This window comes from Aspergillus homomorphus, assembly GCF_003184865.1.
Source record: "Aspergillus homomorphus CBS 101889 unplaced genomic scaffold BO97scaffold_53, whole genome shotgun sequence".
In the NCBI taxonomy this organism is placed as follows: domain Eukaryota; kingdom Fungi; phylum Ascomycota; class Eurotiomycetes; order Eurotiales; family Aspergillaceae; genus Aspergillus; species Aspergillus homomorphus.
In genome coordinates this window covers 84107-105275 of record NW_020291939.1, presented here as the reverse complement: position 1 = coordinate 105275, position 21169 = coordinate 84107, and the positions used below count along the sequence as shown (strand labels likewise).

Genomic DNA, 21169 nt, shown 5'->3' with positions numbered 1-21169 from the left:
GGTACAGTACATGGTATAGATGGGTTTTACGGTGTGTAAAGCATGAGGGTTCTGACTGCCTGCCTGCCTGCCTCTCTTCTCTTGAGAATCGCTGTTTGGTGGCTCCTTCTCTCCTCGTATAACTACTCTTCCATGGGCAAGGTTACACAGCCACTTTGTTCACACTGTTGAGGCTGTGAATGGGGGTTTCCAGTTAGGAATAGAAACCGTATTTGGGTTGGAATTGTAGGCGGTAGAGCGGTGATGTACAGTACAGTATTCTGCCCTCCATGATCTGCCTGTTATCGGAATGGTGCTTGCTTACACACTACATTACGGTGGAATATGGGAAACAGAGAGGGAAAAGAAAGAAGTATTTGTGTGGTTCGCTCATTCATTTCATCTATGCCATCCAATATTTACACAAAAAGTACAGTAGAATAGAACAGGACCGAGGCACATGGACAGGAGGAGTAAAGAGGCGAGAGTGGTGGTCATCGCTCGTTCTTACACAAGTTCCGCTCAAATGGAAAAGCACAGCCTTTGGAGATAGTCCCGAGAAGACTCCCGGTTGCCACTGTATTGGTGGATTGTCCATCCCAACGGAGCCATAACGGGATACCTGCCAAGCCACGAGGTGTGACAGTTGGGAAGGAAGTAGTAGAAGCACCCTTTATCGTTTGTGCACGTGCAGAGGATGTACTGGGTAGAGTGGCAAGTTTAGTGTTTCCCGAGAAGACACGAATAGGATCGTCGGGGCGAGGTGAAGGTGGATATGGTGGTTTGAGACTCTGAGACATGAATAGACAAGGAAGGCAGGGGTATCTATGAAAAGGCTGCTGTTGGGTGTTGTGAGGCTCTGGATTAATCAGGGCCCTACTTGGACAACTGATACCTTCGTGCGTGCTAGTCGTTGGCTCTCTGGGATGCTTTCACTGGCTTCTGCGCGATGGGGTTGTTGTCCGTCAATCATTTCATGAGGTCCGCAATCGGGACGTCGTCTTGCGATGCAGCACGATTAGGCGAACTTGCGGTGGATGATCTCTGGATCTTCGTGCCACTCATCCGCGCTCACCCACATCTAATCGCTTTTATTAGCAAGTGGTCAAACAGGGGCTCCAGAGCGGTTGCAATATACCTTGCGGAATGTACTCAAGCCAGCCAAGATACCTCCTCCGATCCAGGTCGTGTATTTGCGTTCGGCAGGTGCAGAGATCCGGATCTTCATGTCCTCCACAGCTAACCGCTTAATCTCGCGCATCAATCGATCAGGAAAGTTCTTGCATAGTGTCGATCCTCCGGAAAGAACAATGTTGAGGTACAAGGACTTGCGCAGGTCGAGATCCGTCCGGGTGATGGCATCCTGGACAATCTGATGCACTCCCGGATACTCCAAGCCAATGAGTTCCGGGTCGAAGAGAATCTCCGGAGCGCGATAGCGTTCCTGCCCAATCTGTTCGTCGCCGTTAGAGAAAGACGTTCATTCGCGGTTATATAGCTTTCGTACCTTGATCTTGTGCCCGTCCGGCAATGCATAGTCCACCGACTTAGTCTCCGACTTGTGGTAGCTGTTCATCCAGTCCTTCTCCTCGCGCTTGGGGTCCAACGACACGTAGCACACCTTCTCCTTGATCATCCGGACGACCTCCTTCTCCGCACTGGTATGCAGCACATGGCCATTCTTGCGGAGCAGCAACTGCAGCTGCTCGGTGACATCCCGCCCCGCGACATCGATGCGCCGGATACTGTTGGGGATCGCGAAGCCCTCAAACACCGGCACCGCGTGGGACACGCCGTCCCCTGAATCGAGCACCACGCCCGTCGTGCGGCCGGACGCGTACAGCGACAGGACGGCCTGGATAGAGGTATACAGCGCGGGGACGTTGAAGGTCTCGAACATGATCTGGGCGGCGGCGTCGCGGTTCTTGCGCGGGTTGAGCGGCGGCTCCGTCAAGAGCACGGGGTGTTCCTCCGGCAGCGTCTTCAGTTCGTTCTCGTACACGTAGTGCCAGATCTTCTCCATGTCATCCCAGTCCGTCACGATGCCGTGCTCCAGCGGGTACCGGATCTTGAGCAGGCCGCGCAGTTGCTCGGCGCGGGCCCCGATGAAGACATCTCCCTCCAGGCCACCGGCCATCACCCGCGGATGTTTGGGCCGACCGACGAACGAGGGGAAGAAGCACGAGGGAACTTCCTCCCCCGCAAATCCGGCGCGAATAGTCCCGCTACCATTGTCAATGACTATCGGGGCGTTGTGTAGGGTGGCTTCTGCCATTGTGGAGGAGAGTGAGGAGAAAGAACAGGAAAGGGGAACGAAGCGCTGGTTGAGGCCGGGAGCGGGTGGTTTGGGGATCGATTGTTTATCTGGACTTGGGAAGGCCCCGGCGGCCGGGTCGGTTTGCTGATTGGACGATAGGTGTATCGGAGACTCAGTTTAAAGTATTGAGACTGCCCAGGGAGACGAAAGAGCGTGAGAAAAAGGAGGGGGAGGGGGAGAAGGAAAAGAGAATAAAGAACAAAAGCGATGGTTGTGAGATTCTTTTTGCGCGTTTGGGAAAGCAAAGTAAGTTGCAGTTGGTTTAGTCGGGTTGATCTGCCCGCGCGGAGAAGCTTGGACCACGCCCACCGCTCCTCTTCATCCATTGAATTACTATGCCATCCACAGATGCATTGTTTACTCAGTTGCAGTCTCAGGCTAAGTCTCTCTCAGTCTCGAATATCATGGCACAAGAGTCTCTGTTATGATAAAGTACACACTCCCGGTAACGCCTTGACATTTAGACAATAATCTCGCCCTTGCAATGAGATAAAACACCAATCCGTACCAAACACTCAATCCAAGAAACCCAATTCATCACACATAACTTGATCCAGGCTTGGTTGGGAGGTTTGTTGATCCTTGGAGATTGGCGGCCAATGCGCCATCTTGACTCGCAAGTGCTCTGCCCGATCAAGTGATGTCGTGAGATCCCTAACCCCATGTTCAGTATTGAAAACTACCACGCAAGAAGGAACTGGGACCACCTACCAATACTGACCTGCAATAAGATAACCCTGCTCTTGGAGGATATCTGCAAGCTCCTGCTGATGGTTGTCTTTGAGGGTTGGATTAGGTACTACCACAAGAGGCACCCCTAATCTTAATGCATCCATAATGCTGCCAGATCCTAGAGCCATCGTGGTCAATTTGCGGGATGCCCCCACGTCAAGGGAAGTGGGAAAATACCGGCATGGCTGATAATCAAGCCACCGACTCGGCCTTCTGAGGACCAGGCTTTAGCAAGGCGCATCTCATAGCTTAAGCCATCAGGGTTAAAGTCGAATCCGTCAATTAGAAGACCGTGGTGGCCCTCACTCCCGGGAGGATATTGGCGCAGGAATTCGTCGAAAAGAGGTTTGCCATCTTGACCATACTGAATTAGAAGGTGGGTGTAACCGTGTGCACGCAGTTCACGTAGAAAGCTTTGTTCCAAGATGGATTGGATGAGTAGGTTAAATGAGGCTGTTGCTCCTACAGTCACGAAACACAGTTTCATGAGCTGGTCTTGTGTGGCCATGGTGGAGGTTGTACGTTATAGATAGAGAGGATTAAGACACGATGACCAGCACTGACTGCAATTGCACAGCACTCCACAGCACTGCACAGCACTGCACAATACTCGACTGCGGCTAGGCACCAGCCTGTGGGAAGGCAACGGTCATACCCGAATCGATAATCACTAGAAGAGGTGGCCACTTATTCAGGAAGTCAGGATGGTTGAGGCTCATAAGATGACATAACATGCACTGTTAAAATACATAGTAGTTACCTTCCAAAGAGAAACTATAAGTGAGTGGATAATACTGTAGGGAATCAAATGTCCAGCAGTTTCGAGGGCGGTGAAAGAGCCGCCTTCCCAAAGTGGGATAGTGCTTGCGGGAATGCAGAAGTTCCCAGTCCATCAAAAAACATCCAACTTTCCAATCTCGAAGTTCGAGTCCGCATCCCCCCCGTCGCCTATCTCCCTCTCTCACACCCTTCACAATGGCCTCAGTAGCCCGGTCTCTGGGCCGTTCGGCCTTTTCCCTGGCTCGGAGAAGTCCCATCATCACCTCCTACCGCTCCTTCTCCGTCACGCCGCGCTCCTTCATGCCCGAAGATCCGGAGATCCCTGACGTGCGCCCACAGCGCCCAGAGGACCTCCCCAGCCTCCCGGCGTATTCGCCCGAGTCAATGAACCCGGAGATGCGATCAATGTACGATATGATGCCCCCGGAAGATCGTGCCGCCTTTGACGACGCCAATCGACGCATGATTGCCGAATTCAACGATCCCGAGGCCCGCCAGGCCAGATTTGCGGAGATCGACCGCAGAGTCGCCATAGCCGAGAGGGAATTAGATTTTCGGCCTGAGCCTGAGAGGAAGCCGAAAGGGTTCTGGGCCGAAGAGGAGCCCGACGAGTTTGGTATTGTTGAGGATGCCGACGAAGAATACTACGAAGACGATATCACGACCATGGCATACGCCGAGCTGGAACAGCACCGTGAGATCAGAGAATACGCTCGCATTGCCGCCTGGGATATGCCCTCCTTGAGCAGTACGACCTCACTTCCCCCTCTTCTGTCGTTCTATCTTTCCTCTTAGAACTCTCCCACGCTATTCTGCGAGATGACAAAAGAAAGAATCAAAAGAATGAACCGAATTCGCAAGTGGCTAACCCCATTCCTTTCCAACCCCTACAGAACTCCACAAACCTTTCGAGCTCCCCAACAATTCTCAAATTCTCCGCTTCCGGTACACGAGCTACATGGGTGAAGAGCACCCGGCCGAGCACAAGGTCGTGGTCGAGCTGTGCTCCGCGGATCTTACCCCGGAGCACTTGACTGAGGCCCAACGGCAAACCTTCCTCAAGCTCGTCGGCGTGCGCTACAACCCGGACACCGATGTCGTGCGCATGTCGTGCGAGAAGTTCCCCCACCGCGCCCAGAACAAGCGCTACCTGGGCGACCTCATCAAGACCCTGATCAAGGAGGCTAAGGAGGGCGACTCCTTCACCGACGTCCCGCTCGACCTCCGCCACCACAAGCCTAAGCCCCGCCCCCGCTTCCCCGACGAGTGGGTTCTCACCGAAGAGCGCAAGCTCGAGCTGAGCGCCAAACGCGCCGCCCAACGAGCCCGCAAGCTGGAGAACCCGGCCGGCGGTGTGGATGGGAACCAGGTCGTCACCGAGGCCGTCAAGACCCTGCCCGCCTTCAACCCGGAGCTGAAGGTCCTGACCAACGAGCAGAAGGCCGCCGCCAAGGTCGGCATCAAGGTCGGCGTCAAACCCGGCGTCAGACCCGGCGCGCGGGGTCCGGCTCCGGGTGTGAGGAGACTGCGTTGAGAGATTCAAAACGATTCAGACATGATGATTTCCGGTTGCGAACGCTTGTGTGTGGGTAGGGATCTGTTCAAATATGTGTGTATGATGTTGTCTCATTTTGGTGAGAGCAAGGAGGGTAATAATCCCCCTTTCCCCTTCTCCTTTTTCATAACTTCCCCTTTTCCCCTTTTCTTGTGGTCTTGTCTTCTTATCTCCCATTGCGCTTCATTTTTCCCCTTCTCATTTTTTCTCTGAAACCGCTGTAAGCTCAGACAAAACAGGGTGGCGTATATGCTCTTTTCTGCGGGGTTGTACTAGATTCATGCATCATATCAATGTATTATACTCCAATTCATCTTCCCAGATATTCCCCATGGGATCTGGTTCATGTTAAATTGTACAAGAAGGAAAGGGAAAACCATTATAACCCGATGATGAGCTCGACCAGCTCACGAATGTTGCAAAACCCCCCTCGGCCATCTTCTAGATCTACCTACCATTCTGACGAATATTGTATTTCAGAAGCACGAGAGATGTTAAAGCTCAAATGGGCTATTCCATTCCATCAGGACTAGGACTTGCCTGGAACTTGGTTATTTCACATTTCCCAATCCTTCGCCTCTTTTTTTCCCGCTCCGATTCGATTATAGACATGACCTCTGTTATTGTACATTTCACACGCGAGACCGCGTCCGTCAGAAAGGAGAGGGGGGCAAGTAGCAAAGGAAAGTGAAGGTGGAAAGAAAAGTGGGAATTGGAAAGCAGACACGAGCAATAGGAAACAACGACGTCGTATTGGAAGCATACATGTTTCGAGAAAAGGAAAGAGAGACATTTGGGTGTGTTTAGAATGAAGTTCGCCTTCCAGGCTAGATAGTAGTGGGACGAAAAGAACCTCCATTTTCGTTCCAACGTCCACGTGAAGCGTCGGGTGTGGGGAGTCTCCGTCCCTTTTTTTAGAGAACAGAAAAAGGTATATTTAATCCCAGAGGAGATCCCGTGTATCATATCATAGTTAGAAAGTATCGCAGCAGCCGGCCATGTCGCATGTTTCTTGTAGTATGTGGGGGGTGACAAAAGACAAGCCGGACTTCAGATCAAATGGAGGCAAGCCTGAAATTCATTTGAAGTGAACCACATCTCCGATTGTCGCCAATGAAGTAGTGACTCTATTTCTCCTCTTCCATGGATAGGCCGAAAAAGTCATCCTCGGATGACGCGACAGAGCGCTGACGATAGACCTTCTGGCCAATGGCTCCAGGAACCGGCTTGGAAATCTTGCCCTTGACGCGATTGCAACGATTCCCAGGGCTGGACTCCGAAGAGACAGCACTGGAGTGGGTTGAAGGAGAAGCATCGCGAGTATGTGGTTCGGATGCGGCACATCCCTGCATGAGGCAGGTATTAGCATGCGCCATGTCAGTACTGAAATTCCCAAAGGTGACCCTAGAGGCAGGCGATGTGCAATTAGACGGAAGAGTGGTCTGGCTGGAATAGCTCGCCATAGCTACTCGTTCCTCCATCTCAGAGCTCGACTCTCCCATGGAAGCCTGCGATCGAGGTTGAAACAGGCGCCGGGACCTCTGTGTCTTTTTGAAACGTCCCTGAGGCGGAAAACCCGGATCCACACAAGGATTCATCAGCATAGGACGCATGTTACTGTAAGCTTTGTGCGAGTCCTTGGAAGTGGTCTTGAAAGGGTCGAAGTCAGCATTCTCGTAAGCAGAATTGTCCTGCAGATGTGGGAAATCAAAGGCAGGAGAGTTATTTCCGTTGACAGCACTCAAGCCTGGATGACCCTGGTAATCCGGAACCGAATCATAAGCCAGGAGATCAAGCTTTCTGGAAGTCCCATTTTTGGAACCGGAAATGTGCTTTGAATCCACCCGCTGAGCCTTAGGAGCCTTCGCTGTGTCGATTGCTGTCAAAGCGAGTCTATGAGGAAGTGCCAACGATGCTTGCTGACTGGAAAGGTGGTTTGCGAAATCCTGCTCATCTTCATTTTTGGCCTCGGGGGCGTCAAAGACCTCGTTGATACCGATGCGCTGATGATATTGGATCGGCCTATAAGGAATGCTGTCGACTGCAGGAAGCGCATGGCTGAGATGAGCGCGAGGATGCCCATGTCCGTTGGGAAGAAGGCTGGGAATATTGTACTTGTCGCGATACCAACGAGGGATGTCGCGCAGGCCAAGCTTTTCCAACATTGCCAGATCATGGGGCATCTCATGCTTATAGAGACATCCTACACCAAGCATTAGTCTATTGCTATCACATGGTGACATGAGCCCTTGCCTTGTTGCTGATAGTCGCATTCGCCATGACGGATCCAATAAGAGCAGTATTCTTTCTTCGAGTTGAAGTGGGGGCTCTGTATTAATGTCAACCAAGTTTGTTACCTTAGACTTGAACATTTCATAGTGTGTTACGTATTGAGTAACACTTACCTGTCTAGTAGCTCCGTTTCCTGTAGGATTCGCGCTGTTGGTTGGAACCAGCCAGCCGCCGGACGATGGAGGTGTTGCAAGCAAGTTGTGCGCAGCACCATGCTGCAGTAGCGCGGTAATGACAAGTCTCTGGCTATGCGGAATACTCTCATCGGCAGCAAGTCGCGCAAGAGCCGACTGTACATCGATGTCGCGGGAGCGATGTCCGGGTGTGGCAGCGGCTGACGAGCGTGTGGTACTTGGGTGAGCCCCTTCGAGGATGTAGGATTGCATTCTCGAGCCCACAGTTCCCAGACTAGTCATGCCTTGAGTTTCACTTGCCGAGAGTACACGAGGAGCACCGCGAATGGATATATGCGCGGGCAGCTCGTCCACAGCGACGAGGGGGGTGAGGGTGCCATTTGGGCGAGTACAAAAGAACTGAGGGCGAATCGGGGAAGACATAGCTGCTTGGCAACGCCCAGATGCAACCTTATCCCTGATATAATAGAAGGGCTGAAGTTTGCGTGTCAGAAAGCGATGTTACTTGACTTAAAATGTAGAGTATATTGCCATGGGAGGTGAAAAGGAAAAGAGTTGAAAGGCAAATGGTGGAGAGATAGGAACAGAGAGGATGGAGAAAGGTGGAAGAAACACGGTGACGAAGGAAGTGAGAAAGTGAGAAGTCAAGGAAATAAATAGCACCAATGAATTTGTTGATGAGATTGCTGGCACAGAGAGCGTTTTCTCATTCACTTTGGTGACTGGCGTTGGCAGCAGGGGGTGGATAACAACACCACGCAACAAGCGATACAGGATTCACCAAACTGTAAAAGGAGTAACTCAACCGCGTATAATCAACAGAGATTAATGAGATTGATGATATAACACTGATGACCTCATGAAAGCAACCACGCGCGAAAATAAAAAAAAAGACGCGACAGCGCGAGAGTATAAGAAGAAAGTCCAAGTACACATCCAATGTTCGCCGCCCTGAGAATCCAAAGTGAATCCAAAGATTCTCAACCGGCCGAGTAATAGCAGAGGACCAGAAAAAAAGAAAAAAAAAATATCAGCGCGAAGATTCCGCAAAGAATAAAAGCAGCTCCAGGGTCCAGATCCAGCCATGACTAAATGCCGTCAGTGTTTGTCCGATAATGTTCACCAGTACAACCGTCCCGGATGGCTGCAGCCTCCTCGCTGAACCACGGCATCCTTTCTCTGGGGACTCAGTCCGCTTAATTTGGAGAGGAGCGCAATCGCTGGCCTTCTGATAGATTCGGCCTCTGAGAGACATCTCGTGCTGGAAGGGGTCCCCTCCAGTCTCATCCCTCTGCCAGTGGCCTTGACTAATTCCTTGTTTGAGAACATTTGGACTCATGCGAATTCGACGACCAGATAGACGATAGTCGCTAGCTCATCCTATCCTCGAAAAGATTTCTCACGATATGATCTGACAATTGCGCTTCTCGAGTTCCCGTCGTCTAGATGCCGATTTATCTCAATGCCATCTGCTGGCAACGTGGATGGAGTAACGATATATCGACAATCGACGTTGGTGATACGAAAAAGCAAGATCCGACGAATGAGCAAATCAGCATTTTCCACAAACGGTTTTGCGACCAGTTTTGATCTGCAGTACGTAGAAAGGATCGGAGGACAACAAAAGACAGGAGGTCTACATTCTGATTTTGATAAAATCAACCGAAATGCAGCCCGGGGCCCGTGGACTGTTCAGTTCTGGTTTCGACCAGCCCGAGCCGAATGGGAAGGTAGCCAAGATCGGGGAAGCATGTGACCCCAATTATCTGCCTCAGGTCGGCGCTTGCTTCAACTGATCTCCTGGAGAGCTAATTATCTACTTGCAGTACATGGCTTTGCGATGCAACCCCTATCAATGCTATGAAATCACAAACTCCCAAGTTCCTTGTCGCAATAACGCTGAAGCATTCCACACGGAGAAAGAGAGAAGAAAAGCCGTTAACAACGCCACCTGCTACTTCCTACCCTTGGCTTGGGACTTCACCCATCTTAGACCCTGTGGCTAGGATGCTGTTGAGGCATATCAGAAGCTGGAGCAAAAGGCTGTGCTGGATATGTCGGCGGATGGCCAGCTGTCTCCATGCGATTTTCACTCGTAAGGTCGACAATGGGGGAGCTGGTTGCGGCAGGGGTGCTAGCAGGAAGAGTCGCACTGCCTGCTGCAGCCTTACTAGCCAGCTTCCTCTTCTGTTGTGCAAGGCTACCACGAATACCTGTCAAATACTTCTTCGCTAAAGCAACAAGCTCTTTGTCCTCGGTGCTCTGCTTGATAGCATCTAACATCCTGGCTACCTGGGTATCGGACCTCAGATGCGGGCATGTCCGCGAATAACCATAGTGCGCCAGACCACAAAGAGGACAGTGCTCGACACCAGCTAACTTCAAGCGACAAGAACCCACCGGGTGAACCTGCTTGCATGCAATACACGCTGGTTGCTGAGTTTGGCCAGGCTCCGCGCTACCATCCATGGCTAGTGGCAAGTTGATGGGACCAATCCGTTGGAATCCATGGACTGTGGCCTGCATTAGCGAACTGCGGGTCTGTTCGATTCAGAGTCAGACACTTACTTTTAGTCCTCTTGGGGATACTTGCGAGTTTCTCGGCGTCTAAGTCAGGGGCCGAGTCAGACTCGGAGTCAAACCCATCGTCTGCCCGGTATTCCCCGTCGCTTTCTGCTAGACGCTCCATACGATCTTTGACAGGTGACGGTTCCGTGGCATCATTGCCATAGTCAATATTAGTACGCTTCCGCTTTCCACGGCCCAACGTTTCCGCTTTTCTTCTTGCCTCCTCGGCTGCAGCTTGTTCACGCTCGCGCAGAATCTTCTCCCAGATGTCGGCATTGGGTGCAGCCTCTTCAGTCTGCTCAGTCATCTCCTGAAGCCGATCTTCAAGGTTCTGATTATCATTTGCCCATACCCGAGCAAAACTGAATTGAGACTCCGGGTCACCCTCGATAGGCGACTTGGCTTGTTCAGCTTGACTGCGATCAAGGAGTTTATCGACAGACTCAGAGTCATATCGTACATCGCCAGAGTCATCATCATCAAATAAAGTCTGAGCTCCATGCCGAAGGACCGACTCAAGATCTTGCCCGTCATCTTCCTCCGCCACCAGGCGGTCGATGAGAACGTGATCTAGGACCATCTTTTTCTTCCCAATTTGCATAATTTTCTCTTCCGCACTGCTGCGGGTCATAAGCTGGAAGACCAGGACCTTGTTCTTCTGGCCAATACGATGAGCACGCGACAACGCCTGCATGTCCTGATGGGGATTGAAATCCGGGTCCATGATAATAACCGTATCTGCAGTAGCAAGGTTAATCCCAACTCCCCCAGACCGGGTCGAAAGAAGAAAAGCGAAGTAAGGCGAGTTTTCCGCATTGTAATCGTCGATGGTCTTTTGCTTCTCGAGTGAGGTCATTCTACCATCAAGACGGAGATGTGCTAAGCCTACACCATCGAGAAAGTCCTCAATTATGTCAAGGTTTTCGAGGAACTGGCTGAAGATGAGGACTCTGTGGCCACGGTCCCTGAGCTTCGGAAGCATAAGCTCCAACAACTGAAGTTTACCAGCCGCATCCACCAGGTGGCGGTGGGACTTCATCCTATCGGCAGTTCTCTCCTCGATGGCTCTGCTGTAAACGAAAGGATGGCACAAGCATTTGCGCAATTGCATAAGAATATTGTTCAGGTTATGTCGCTCTGTTTGTTTCAACGCCTTGACCCCATTGCGTTGAAAGATCGCCTTGATCAGCTGAGGATTTTTGGCAAGGATAGATTTGTACAGTTTCTTCTGCACAACAGACATCGAGACCGGGACGATGATTTGAGCAACCGGGGGAAGAAAGGTGAGAACCTGCGCCTTTGTCCGTCTCAAGAAGAAAGGCCGTAGCATATCGTGCAATTTTGGAATGTTTTCCTTGGAGAGCGTGCCGTATTCCTCTTCAAGATCAATGGCCTTCTTTGATGGGTCGCAAAACTGCAGTAGGTTGAACAGTTCTCTAATATTATTCTGAAGCGGAGTGCCGGTCAAAAGCAGTTTAAATGGAAATCTGATTCGCGATAGTGCATCATAGAGCTGGCTTTTATCATTCTTGAGCCGTTGGCCTTCGTCAACAACCAGACCGGCCCATGGGATCTTCGCCAGAACTTTGCGGGATGCATCGTCCACCATCGTCTCATACGAAGTCACGACGACGTGGCATCGTAAAGTCGGATCATCGTCGGCATACATTTCGTACTCTTTAGCAAGATTGCGAGAGACTGCAGACCCGTAGTAGGTCACCACCCGCATTGAAGGAACCCATGATTTGATTTCCTTGCGCCAGTTGGGACAGGTGGAGTTGGGCACTACCACCAGGAAAGGCCAGCATCTGTGGTATTGGATCAAAGTAGCCATGAAGCCAATGACTTGAATCGTCTTTCCGAGACCCATCTCGTCGGCAAGAATGGCATTTTGCTGTTTGAACCACATGTAGTAGAGCCAATTAATACCATCAACCTGATAGTCCATGGCCTCCCCGCCCGTCATTATGCTAGGTTGATGGTCTTTGACCAACTCGGTCTTGAAATCCTTCTTTCTTTTCTTCGCGAGATGTCTCCTTAGGGTCTCTTGATTCGGCTGACGGACATATTCCCGCTTGACCCAGTCTGCAAAAGCAGCCCTGAAATCCTCCCATCTCTCCACATCACTGCGATCGGGAGGTGTATCCCAGACTACTTCCTCGTATGGCAGACCTTTGAACTTGACATATACTTGGGACACGTCGTCAATCCGCTCCAGGTCTGCTTCATAAGACCGCTTGGTATCTCCAGGTGGCGATGTGTCGGAAAAGCGGACGTCAAAAATGATATCCATCCTTAAATAGTCCTCCGGAATAGCCTCTTCGATAGTCCTCTGTGGTTCGAGATTTTTCTTGAAAAAGGCTCGACGCATGTGATGGTTGACGAAGCCCCAGACCCAGCTGCCGGGCATCCAGCTCGCGTGGCTGTAGGACTTGTTCTTCCATTTGATGAGGTATTCCCGCTGCGCTTCACTCGCGTTTTTCGCTCTTGGATCGACCGGCCGCCATGCAACCATAGCTCCGACCTCTCCCGGAACTGAAGCACATTCCTGACAATGCCACGTGAGATGGGCAACGTCCGAGAGATGCTCGAAATGGAAAGCTCGATGACAGGTAGTGCAGCGGAATAGTAAGTTGTCCACATTGTTGACCCGTGTCATATCGATGAATGTGATAGGGTCCTTGCCGCCATTCTGTTGCCGAGACTGCTGCTCCTGCTTCGGCGTTAAGCGATCCCGTAGTGGCCTTGACATTTTCCCTTCGCGATCGCAGATAGCGCAGTAGCCCTGGTGTGGAACAGCCGGATCTTTCGCGGTGGCGACTCCCAGGCAATTGCGACATTGAAGAACAAACAGTTCATCCGTGACCTTAGTGACCAGATGGTCTCGCGAAGCCCGAGGCCCTAGACACTGATGATGGAAGCTGCTGGTACATCCCTGACAGAAAACGAGGGGCCCTTTCGCATAATCGTCTCCGATAACGTGACAGCTCTTGCAAGCGCCTCGATGTCTTTCTCGAAAAGGGTCATTTTCCGGTATCTTGTGGAATTTTTCTTTGGCGCCAAAGAACTTCTCATGATGCTTGGGTGTGCCTTCATTCTCAGAGATTTCGTCTTCATTGCGTTCACGCAGATTCCTTCGCAAAACCTTCCGAGCCCTTGTCGAATGTCGCGTGCCTACTGGGGTAGCGCGATCGCTTTCTTCGTCCGGAAACAAGATTGCCGAGCGCGACTTGCTCTTTCGAGCTCGTAGCATGCGACGTCTTCTATGTGTAGCGCTCAATAATGCCAAATCGTCATCTGAGGAATCACCTCGTGAGTGAGCTATGCCATCGTCACTGCTCAAATTGCCGAAGAATGCTGTGAATCCAGTATTTCTGGCCCGAGTACTTCGTTGTGTGCGTTTCCTAGTACGACTTCTTGATTCGGACAAAGCCGAGTCTTCTTCTGATGTGACGTCGGATCGAGATGAGGCTGACTCATTAGGACCGTAGTTGAGAAAGTTGGATAAAGCTTGTGAGCCGTTTTTGAGGGTCTGAAGTTGCTCGGATGAGGTCTAGGACAAAGTACGGTGAGGAGAAGAACAGAAGAGTGGAAAACATTAACATTGCAACGTACCTTTTGGACCTCGCCACTCTTTAGTTTGACACGATATAGAAGCCCACCCTCCGTCTCAAGCGCTTCCTCACTGATGATGTAGCGAGCCTCAAAGTGCCCAGGTAAATATTCACAGCCCTCGACAACGCTACTGGGCGCAATTGGGACCTCCACGGCAAGTTCTGGTAGCTGGGACTCTGGTGAATTCCCCTGTGCTAGGTCGCCTTCTGGGGGATCGCGCACAAGTGGCAAATCATCAAATCTATTATCCTCCGGTAAATCGGGTTCGCCTGGCGCATCCTGGTCTGGTTCGGGAGACCGAGCAGCGGGACCGCTCGCAAACCTGGCAAGAAGCTCCCCGACAAGGCTGCCTTCGCTGTCTGAGTTATCCACCATGTGCTGGTCTGATTGTTCGTTATGGCTATCTGTTCCTTCCATTGTGACGGAGTCTCACATATGACGCGTTGGCTGACGGTGGGGTTTAGATATCTCTCGCAAGCCTAAACTGACGAAGAAGGGAAGATGAGTGAAATGCGAATATTGAGAGATGGGACGAAGCTGAGAAAGGGTAACACTGAAGTCGAAGGCTCTAATAAGTGACGCGAGTGGAGTGTATTATGTGCATGATATATGGGAAAGAAGTACGCAATTTCATCATCCAAAAGATGTACAGCACCTTAGATTTTCCTAAGAAGGTGATATTAATTCATGAGGCGCAGACGCGTGGATAGTATGCTATCAACGCGAAATGGAAAGGAAAAATGATAACGCGCTTATCTTATCGTGAGCTTGGCATGCGGTGAAACAAGGTTCTGTAGGCGGAGAAATCACTATGCCGGACTGTACTTTTTCCCAGTATCCTCCAGAGAAGTGAAAAACATTCACCGGCTCGCATCAACTACACATGAATGAAAATTCAGCGATGAACATGGAAATGGATCATTATAGACTACAATGGCATCTATCTACCAACGCCCAACCCAGAATATGTGAAACACAGTGACCCAACAGATCCCATCCTCTGACAAGACTTCCCAAACAGTCTATGAAAAGTCATAAAATCTTAGTCATTCAATATTGAGATCGCATCTGGTAAGGAAATATCACTTCTTGCGACTCTTTGTTTTTGAGGCCGCGTTGGAAGAAACACTGCCGGCTCGCGATGTGGAGGCTGAGTTCGCTCTGCTCCCACCTTTGACAGCCTTGACCTGCTTGTTCTGAGAGAAGCATTAGTAAGGACCAAAGTGAACAGAGTAATACACAAGAAAAAAGGTGGGAAGCCTGTAGAGTTGGGCCGACAGGGAGACAAGTAATAAGAGATTTTGACTTACAACTGCACCGCCCTTGGTCTTCTTCTTCGCAGGGGCTTCTTCTTCATTCTCAACATCCTCTTCGTCCCGATCACGTCCACGGCCTTTGCCGCCCTCCCCGTTGACCTTCCCGTCTTCCGTCTCGAACTCCTTGGCAACAGTGTTCAAGAGTGTGGTGCACCGACGCCCGATTTCGACAGGGGTCCTGCTAAGGAAGAACCAGTCAAAACGGAAGAGAGGAGACTCGCGAATCTCGTCGCGGACTTTCTCGTAAAGACCTTCGCCATCGACTCCATACTTGTCTAGCATGACCAGCAGGAATCGATCTTCCTCTTCCGTGTATATCTTTTTGTTAGTGGTAGACACCGTGTAGTTGATCTTGAGCTGCTGAAGGGGCACGCGGTACATCTCCATCTTCTTGCGCAGCATCTTACGCTGATGGTTCATCTTGCGCAGCTTCTCCTCGCCCTGTTCGATGACGCGGAGATATTTAGGATAGTCTTGAATTTCAGTGTAACGTTTCCAGAATACTCCAGCATACTCCTCGATCTCATCCGGCTCTTTGCTGTCCACTTCGGTAGCGATGCCAACGTAGTCAGTACGGCCGAATTTCGCTGAGCCATTCACGAATTGCTGGAAGTCACGGCGGTTCCAGGTAGAAAAGCCCTCTTCGGACATCTTTGCTTTAGCCGCCTGCTCCTCCTCGGTCAACGGCACGGCATTGTCGATCTCTTGTTGCTCCAGGTCACGCTCGGCTTCACGCTCACTGAGCTCTTCATCGGGACCGTCAGCTAGAGGGACTTTGTAACCGATCTCTTTGTGGAAGTAGGCCGTTTCCTTCTCCTGAAGCTCCTGAAGTCCGGGTGGAAAGAACTGCCAGTCGTGAACAGCAATCTGCTTTGGTGCCCTTGGAACCTTGGGTTTAGGATCAGCTGTTCTACCGCCCGTGGCCAAAGCCTGGCGATAATACTTGTCGATGGAGTAAAATTGCTCTTTTCGCTCTCGCTTGGCTGGATTGATCCAGTTGATGCCGATGTCTTTTTTCCGGTCCGCGAAGTCTTGACCATTCCACTCGTATGCACTCTCCGAGCTAAATTTCTGAAGGTCGTCAATTCCAAGCTTCTCGTACTTCTTGTTCAGTTCCGCGGTTCTCTCCTCGCCCTTGCGCAAAATAGCATCAATGTCATCTTCCGACAGCTTGTTCTCCGAAGACAGTGGTCCTGCTGCGCCTTTCTGGTTGAAAACGTTAACAGCTCCGTGCTGAATCATGCCAAGCAGCTCATCCTTCGATGCGGCGTTCTTCGTTTGCTGCTGGGCACGTCCTTGTTGAATAACAAGCTGGTCCAATCGTAGTTTCTGCGCTGCACGTTCCAAGACCTTTTCTTCGATGGCATTTTCTGTTATGAATCTGAATACGACAACCTGCTTCGTCTGGCCAATCCGATGAGCACGATCCATAGCCTGCAGATCCGCCTGAGGGTTCCAGTCACTATCATAAAGAACAACGATATCGGCAGTCGTCAGGTTGATACCCAGTCCACCAGCTCGCGTCGTGAGGAGGAAGATGAACTTATCGGAGTCAGGCTTGTTGTACTCATCAATTGCAGCAATTCGGTCCTCATGAGCGGTTGTACCGTCAATACGGCAATACTTATACTCTCTGAACACGCAGTAATCTTCCAGAATGTCAAGAACACGACTCATCTGAGAGAAAATGAGCACGCGGCTGCCCTGCTTCTTCATGCGCGCCAGAACCTTGTCAAGGATGACCATCTTTCCTGCATTGTCCACAAGATGTTCGTCGGTGGTGTATGGAGGACCTGGCTCGGCGCCTTCAAAGAGGTATGGGTGATTGCAACACTTGCGAAGTTGCATGACGATGTTCAACAAACGAGTTTTCGATTCGCGCTTGCCAGCAGCACCATTCACCGCGTCAATGTCCTTCTCGAGAATCTTCTGATACCACTTGACTTGCATCTCCGACATGGGTACATATAAGTTAATTTCTTTCTTAGGAAGAAGGCTCTTCTCCACATCATTCTTGACACGGCGCAAGAGGAAAGGACGGAGAACGCGGTGGAGTTGTTGAACCACGGTGTCCTGATCAGCATCTTGACTAGAGAACCACTGATCAAAGGCTTCCGAGTCACCGAAGACGTCCGGTAGCAAAAAGTTCAAGAGGGCCCAGAGTTCGTGCAAGTTGTTCTGGAGAGGAGTACCGGTGATCAACAATCGATTCCTAGAGTGGAACACACGTATGATTTGTGCAAGCGAGGACTCTTCGTTTTTGATACGATGAGCCTCGTCAATGATGATGTACTCCCAAGCGAACTTCTTAAGATGACTCTTTTCCCGAAGCACCATCTCATAACTGGTAATACAAACATCAAACTTCTCATCCAGGAGACGTTCGTTGATCAAACGGTGTCGCTCCTCCTTGTCACCCTGCAAGACCAACACATTTACCTCGGGAGTCCACTTTCCAAACTCTCGCCTCCAGTTGTCAAGTGTTGATTTCGGGACGGCGACGAGGTGTGGTCCAGTGATTCCGCAAACGTGTCGAAGGTAGCCAAGAAAAGAGATCGTCTGCAACGTCTTACCAAGACCCATCTCATCTGCCAGGATACCAGAGATACCGTTCTCATGGAGGGACACCAGCCAATTCAAACCGGCGATCTGGTAGTCGCGCATTTCTCCCTTGATGAAGGGTGGAGATTCTCGGAATACAGTGCCCGTTTCACCGCCGCTCCTTTCATCCTTGAGAAGTTCAGCGTCCTCCTCTTGTTCTGTTCTGCGACGCCTGTCGGCGCTTGCACCACCGGAGCGGGCCGATCCCTTCTTCTTAGCTTTTGCTTCCTCTTCTTCATTTTGTCGATCAATTTCGGTCATAATTTCCTTGATCCGGGGGTTTGGGTTTGTTTCAATGAAGTGACGGAACAGATCGGTCAGGCCGAGGAGGTAGCGAAAGCGACGGATAGAATCATCCTCCTAAAGTAACACACAGACTATAAGCGACTGCAAGCACATCCGCACCCAGCACGCCCACCTACCATTGACTCGTCCAAGCGACCGTGCTTTTTGCCCAGGATATTCTTCCTCATGTGGAAAGCTTCGGATCGTCGTCTTCGCCCATCCAATGGCGGTGCGTCGCCGGCAACACTGCTCGCCGTGGTATTAGGGTTCGTATCGGTATCCTATTGCGCGTTTGTTAGGATACGGGCTATCAGTGGTTGACATTGGAACATCATACCGTATAGTCCGGAGTCTCCTGAAGATGCCAAAATGCCCTGGTGATTAGCAGAAATGTTCTTGGTGTTGTTCATAAAGTCGACTGAAGGAAATGTACGACTTGTAGTGTAAACGCGCGCACTTACCGTCATGTGCGCGTCTGCTCGATCAACCGGCACAGACGTGACGGGCTCTGCGGTCGCATCTGTCATTGGGGTATCTGCCTGTGACGGCGGGTCGGAAGTCGGAATGTGTGAAGGAGCCATCACTTTCCACAGCGCACCTTGCGCAAGTGAATTGTCCTAGATCAAAAGGAACGCGACTTGATAGTATACGATCGGACAATGCTGAATCTAGCGAGAGGATAGGCAAAGGAGGATGGCCACTTCGCCGAAGGTGGTATATTTGGAAATGGATTTGATCACAAGATTTGACCCTGAGGTGGAGGACAAAGGTAGGGAGGAAACAATTGTAGTGACGGAGGATGATGAAAGGACAAAAGAAGGACCGCCTCGCAGTCGCGCCGGGATGGCAAATGGAATTTCGCCGGCGAAGCGCGGTCCCTTCACGCGCTGATTGGCAGGGGAGACGCGCAGGGGGTTAGAGCTGAGTCAGGACTGAGTCAGCAGGGGAGGAAAGAGGGGGAGGGTTAGTAGAGGGAAGAATCTCGGGACCTCGGACTCGTCTTAGACTCTTAGCAAGGACCTTCAGGCGGAAAACAAGTTTCCCCGCTGTGGGTCACGTTACCCGGTCAGAAGCAAAGAAAGATCAGCTGCGCCAACATTCTCCCGATCGAATCATCCTTGAGTCAACATCGTGTGCCCGTCTACTTCATCCTCCCGCTCCCTTCATTCCCCTCCTCTCCTTATATCTACATTGTCCTCGCTTGGACTGTCTCCTTTGTGATCGTATCCTTGGACATCACGAACTTCCCCGCCTTCCAGATCTCCACGAGGAATTGTTCGTTCTCTCTGTTGGCAACGAACGCACGGTTCAAGTCACCCCTCCTAGTGGCGGTAGTGACGACGTCGTCTTTTAAGACCATATCTCAACTCTCCTACAACGCTGCTTCTTCTGCTGCAGCCCACTTCAGGATGGACTCGATGAGGTCCTTGAACACCTCGTTGCCGAGGTCAACACCCCGTCCGCAGCAGCCCCCTGAGCAGCTTCTCCAGTCGTTCAAGGCGGCCGCCCTGTCCGTTACCAATCTCTACAAGAATGCTGTTTACGAACAGGCCCAGGCCAAGCAAGCAGGCTACCAAGAAGCAATTGAAGATTTGCTGCATTTCCTCGACCGGGAAAACCTCGGACTTGGTGATGGAGAGGGCTGGAAGGTTCGACAGTGGGCCACGGAACGGAGCGATGGGCTCGGCGCCCATAGCGACGACGACGAGGTTGAGAAACAAACCAGAGGCACGACTCCTGCTGCGGTCCGCAAGGCACAGCCCGAATCTGAACCGACACGACAAACATCCAAGTCAACATCTCCCTCGGTCGACGAGCCAAGTGCCGCCCCGCCGCCCCAGGCTTCTTCACCACCGTCGTCCCCTCAGTCTTCCGAGCCTAGCACCTTCGATAGACCTACAATCTTCACTTTTACCGCTGGACCGACCTTCCCACCAGAGCAAGATATGGATGTGCAACCCTCAGATACGTCAACACCTTCATCTCAAGACGGCGCCCCCGTCAGTGTCTCAATGCTGCCTCGAAACCCGCGGCAACAACCCCGCCTGAACAACTTTTCCCGCTCAAATCCTCGATCATCCACTCGCGAGTCCTCCGTCGGACTTGGCTCGAAACGAAAGCTCGCAGTGCCGGATTTTTTTGATTTATCTGGGCTCGGGAATCGAGACTTTTTCGGCGGCGGCAAACGTGGCCGCTTCACCTGAAAGAATGTCGTATCGACAATTAGACGACTTCATATTTCTATGGTTACGCAGCGGCTATTGGTGCATTGATTTTTTTTGTTTATCCTGGTGCATTTGAGGGAGTCCTGCATGTGGTCTTCAGGCCACGGTCATTTATTTTTCTTTCCGTCTCCCTCATCCTATCTTCCACTGTATTCTCCTTTCTACACCTGTCCGTTCCTCTTCTTTTCTCTTTCTTCGACTCATACTTATCAAATTTATAGAGGTTAACAGGCTTTGGCGATACCCAGCGAGGCAGCTTGTGTCAATGCTACTCGTATGAACATTTTATGCACTAATTCACATGACTCTTATCAATCGTAGAATAGCTTCGAAACACTACAGCTAATATACAAAACGCCCTGAGTGGAATAGAAACGACAAATTGTAAACCCCGGGGTATTAGTTGAACGCCCTCCAAATGCCCATGCCGACGAGGGTAGCGGAAATTGTAGCAATGCCGAGGCGCCGAGATCCCATCTTGTACTTGGTGGCGCTTCGCATGATCGTCTTTTCTTGTTTTCTGAGGTTTTTCATGCCCGTCCAGTAGCTGTAGACACCGAGACCGACAAAAGCGGCAGAACCTATTTTTGACCCTCATGATTTAACATCTGGAGCTTCGATGCGGAAGGATATGCAAACAGAAAAACCCACCTGTGATGCGACAGGATAGACAGTCATCGTAGGAGTCTTCTGCGAGCATGCGTTTAGCATCTTTGGGCTGAACGTCCCAGCGATCACTGTCACTGGAGGCAGAGGAAGAAGCAGCCATG

The 21169-nt window shown here is 51.1% G+C and overlaps 8 protein-coding genes across 8 annotated transcripts; 2 read left to right on the top strand and 6 right to left on the bottom strand.

Annotated features, from left to right (window-relative positions):
* Positions 1–888: 888 nt before the first annotated feature.
* On the bottom strand, positions 889–2522 carry BO97DRAFT_227172 (actin-related protein ArpA). Its single transcript, XM_025690689.1, has 3 exons — positions 1487–2522; positions 1118–1432; positions 889–1060 (listed from the first exon to the last, which is right to left on the bottom strand). The coding sequence occupies exons 1-3, from the start codon at positions 2252–2254 to the stop codon at positions 998–1000; spliced, it is 1146 nt and encodes a 381-aa protein (XP_025547266.1). The 5' UTR covers positions 2255–2522; the 3' UTR covers positions 889–997.
* Positions 2523–2680: 158 nt separating this feature from the next.
* alg13 (N-acetylglucosaminyldiphosphodolichol N-acetylglucosaminyltransferase catalytic subunit ALG13) lies at positions 2681–3799 on the bottom strand. The gene is made up of 3 exons (XM_025693052.1): positions 3206–3799; positions 3008–3146; positions 2681–2950 (listed from the first exon to the last, which is right to left on the bottom strand). The coding sequence occupies exons 1-3, from the start codon at positions 3534–3536 to the stop codon at positions 2812–2814; spliced, it is 609 nt and encodes a 202-aa protein (XP_025547265.1). The 5' UTR covers positions 3537–3799; the 3' UTR covers positions 2681–2811.
* Positions 3800–3946: 147 nt separating this feature from the next.
* On the top strand, positions 3947–5694 carry BO97DRAFT_398839 (mitochondrial 37S ribosomal protein mS35). Its single transcript, XM_025694208.1, has 2 exons — positions 3947–4556; positions 4702–5694. Exons 1-2 carry the CDS (start codon positions 4004–4006, stop codon positions 5340–5342), a joined length of 1194 nt encoding a protein of 397 aa, XP_025547264.1. The 5' UTR covers positions 3947–4003; the 3' UTR covers positions 5343–5694.
* Positions 5695–6305: 611 nt separating this feature from the next.
* On the bottom strand, positions 6306–8212 carry BO97DRAFT_473250 (uncharacterized protein; the record flags this gene model as incomplete). The annotated part of the gene is made up of 3 exons (XM_025700218.1): positions 6306–7566; positions 7617–7692; positions 7769–8212. The coding sequence occupies 3 exons, from the start codon at positions 8210–8212 to the stop codon at positions 6491–6493; spliced, it is 1596 nt and encodes a 531-aa protein (XP_025547263.1). The 3' UTR covers positions 6306–6490.
* A 1407-nt stretch (positions 8213–9619) lies between these two features.
* Positions 9620–14389, bottom strand: BO97DRAFT_473249 (putative chromatin remodeling complex subunit (Chd3); the record flags this gene model as incomplete). The annotated part of the gene is made up of 5 exons (XM_025700217.1): positions 9620–10302; positions 10358–13714; positions 13745–13910; positions 13973–14140; positions 14195–14389. 5 exons carry the CDS (start codon positions 14387–14389, stop codon positions 9779–9781), a joined length of 4410 nt encoding a protein of 1469 aa, XP_025547262.1. The 3' UTR covers positions 9620–9778.
* Positions 14390–14930: 541 nt separating this feature from the next.
* Positions 14931–18964, bottom strand: BO97DRAFT_446391 (putative SNF2 family helicase/ATPase). Its single transcript, XM_025698642.1, has 5 exons — positions 18636–18964; positions 18512–18529; positions 18312–18455; positions 15283–18249; positions 14931–15168 (listed from the first exon to the last, which is right to left on the bottom strand). Exons 1-5 carry the CDS (start codon positions 18753–18755, stop codon positions 15055–15057), a joined length of 3363 nt encoding a protein of 1120 aa, XP_025547261.1. The 5' UTR covers positions 18756–18964; the 3' UTR covers positions 14931–15054.
* Positions 18965–19296: 332 nt separating this feature from the next.
* On the top strand, positions 19297–20662 carry BO97DRAFT_377246 (uncharacterized protein). Its single transcript, XM_025693051.1, has one exon. The coding sequence runs from the start codon at positions 19584–19586 to the stop codon at positions 20376–20378; it is 795 nt and encodes a 264-aa protein (XP_025547260.1). The 5' UTR covers positions 19297–19583; the 3' UTR covers positions 20379–20662.
* Positions 20663–20798: 136 nt separating this feature from the next.
* On the bottom strand, positions 20799–21168 carry BO97DRAFT_354934 (uncharacterized protein; the record flags this gene model as incomplete). Its single annotated transcript, XM_025692113.1, has 2 exons — positions 20799–20980; positions 21051–21168. The coding sequence occupies 2 exons, from the start codon at positions 21166–21168 to the stop codon at positions 20799–20801; spliced, it is 300 nt and encodes a 99-aa protein (XP_025547259.1).
* Position 21169: the final 1 nt, after the last annotated feature.

Excerpts from the sequence above, each read along its gene's own strand:
- BO97DRAFT_227172 (XM_025690689.1), bottom strand. The coding sequence starts at position 2,254 with ATGGCAGAAGCCACCCTACACAACGCCCCGATAGTCATTGACAATGGT. Across the intron at positions 1,433-1,486 it reads CGGACGGGCACAAGATCAAG|ATTGGGCAGGAACGCTATCG; the intron begins GTACGAAAGCTA and ends GGCGACGAACAG. Across the intron at positions 1,061-1,117 it reads GCTTGAGTACATTCCGCAAG|ATGTGGGTGAGCGCGGATGA; the intron begins GTATATTGCAAC and ends AAAAGCGATTAG.
- alg13 (XM_025693052.1), bottom strand. The coding sequence starts at position 3,536 with ATGGCCACACAAGACCAGCTCATGAAACTGTGTTTCGTGACTGTAGGA. Across the intron at positions 3,147-3,205 it reads CTTGATTATCAGCCATGCCG|GATCTGGCAGCATTATGGAT; the intron begins GTATTTTCCCAC and ends CGATGGCTCTAG. Across the intron at positions 2,951-3,007 it reads CTTATTGCAGGTCAGTATTG|GGATCTCACGACATCACTTG; the intron begins GTAGGTGGTCCC and ends ACATGGGGTTAG.
- BO97DRAFT_398839 (XM_025694208.1), top strand. The coding sequence starts at position 4,004 with ATGGCCTCAGTAGCCCGGTCTCTGGGCCGTTCGGCCTTTTCCCTGGCT. Across the intron at positions 4,557-4,701 it reads GGATATGCCCTCCTTGAGCA|AACTCCACAAACCTTTCGAG; the intron begins GTACGACCTCAC and ends CAACCCCTACAG.
- BO97DRAFT_446391 (XM_025698642.1), bottom strand. The coding sequence starts at position 18,755 with ATGGCTCCTTCACACATTCCGACTTCCGACCCGCCGTCACAGGCAGAT. Across the intron at positions 18,250-18,311 it reads GTCGCTTGGACGAGTCAATG|GAGGATGATTCTATCCGTCG; the intron begins GTAGGTGGGCGT and ends GTGTTACTTTAG. Across the intron at positions 15,169-15,282 it reads AGACCAAGGGCGGTGCAGTT|AACAAGCAGGTCAAGGCTGT; the intron begins GTAAGTCAAAAT and ends TGCTTCTCTCAG.
- BO97DRAFT_377246 (XM_025693051.1), top strand. The coding sequence starts at position 19,584 with ATGGACTCGATGAGGTCCTTGAACACCTCGTTGCCGAGGTCAACACCC.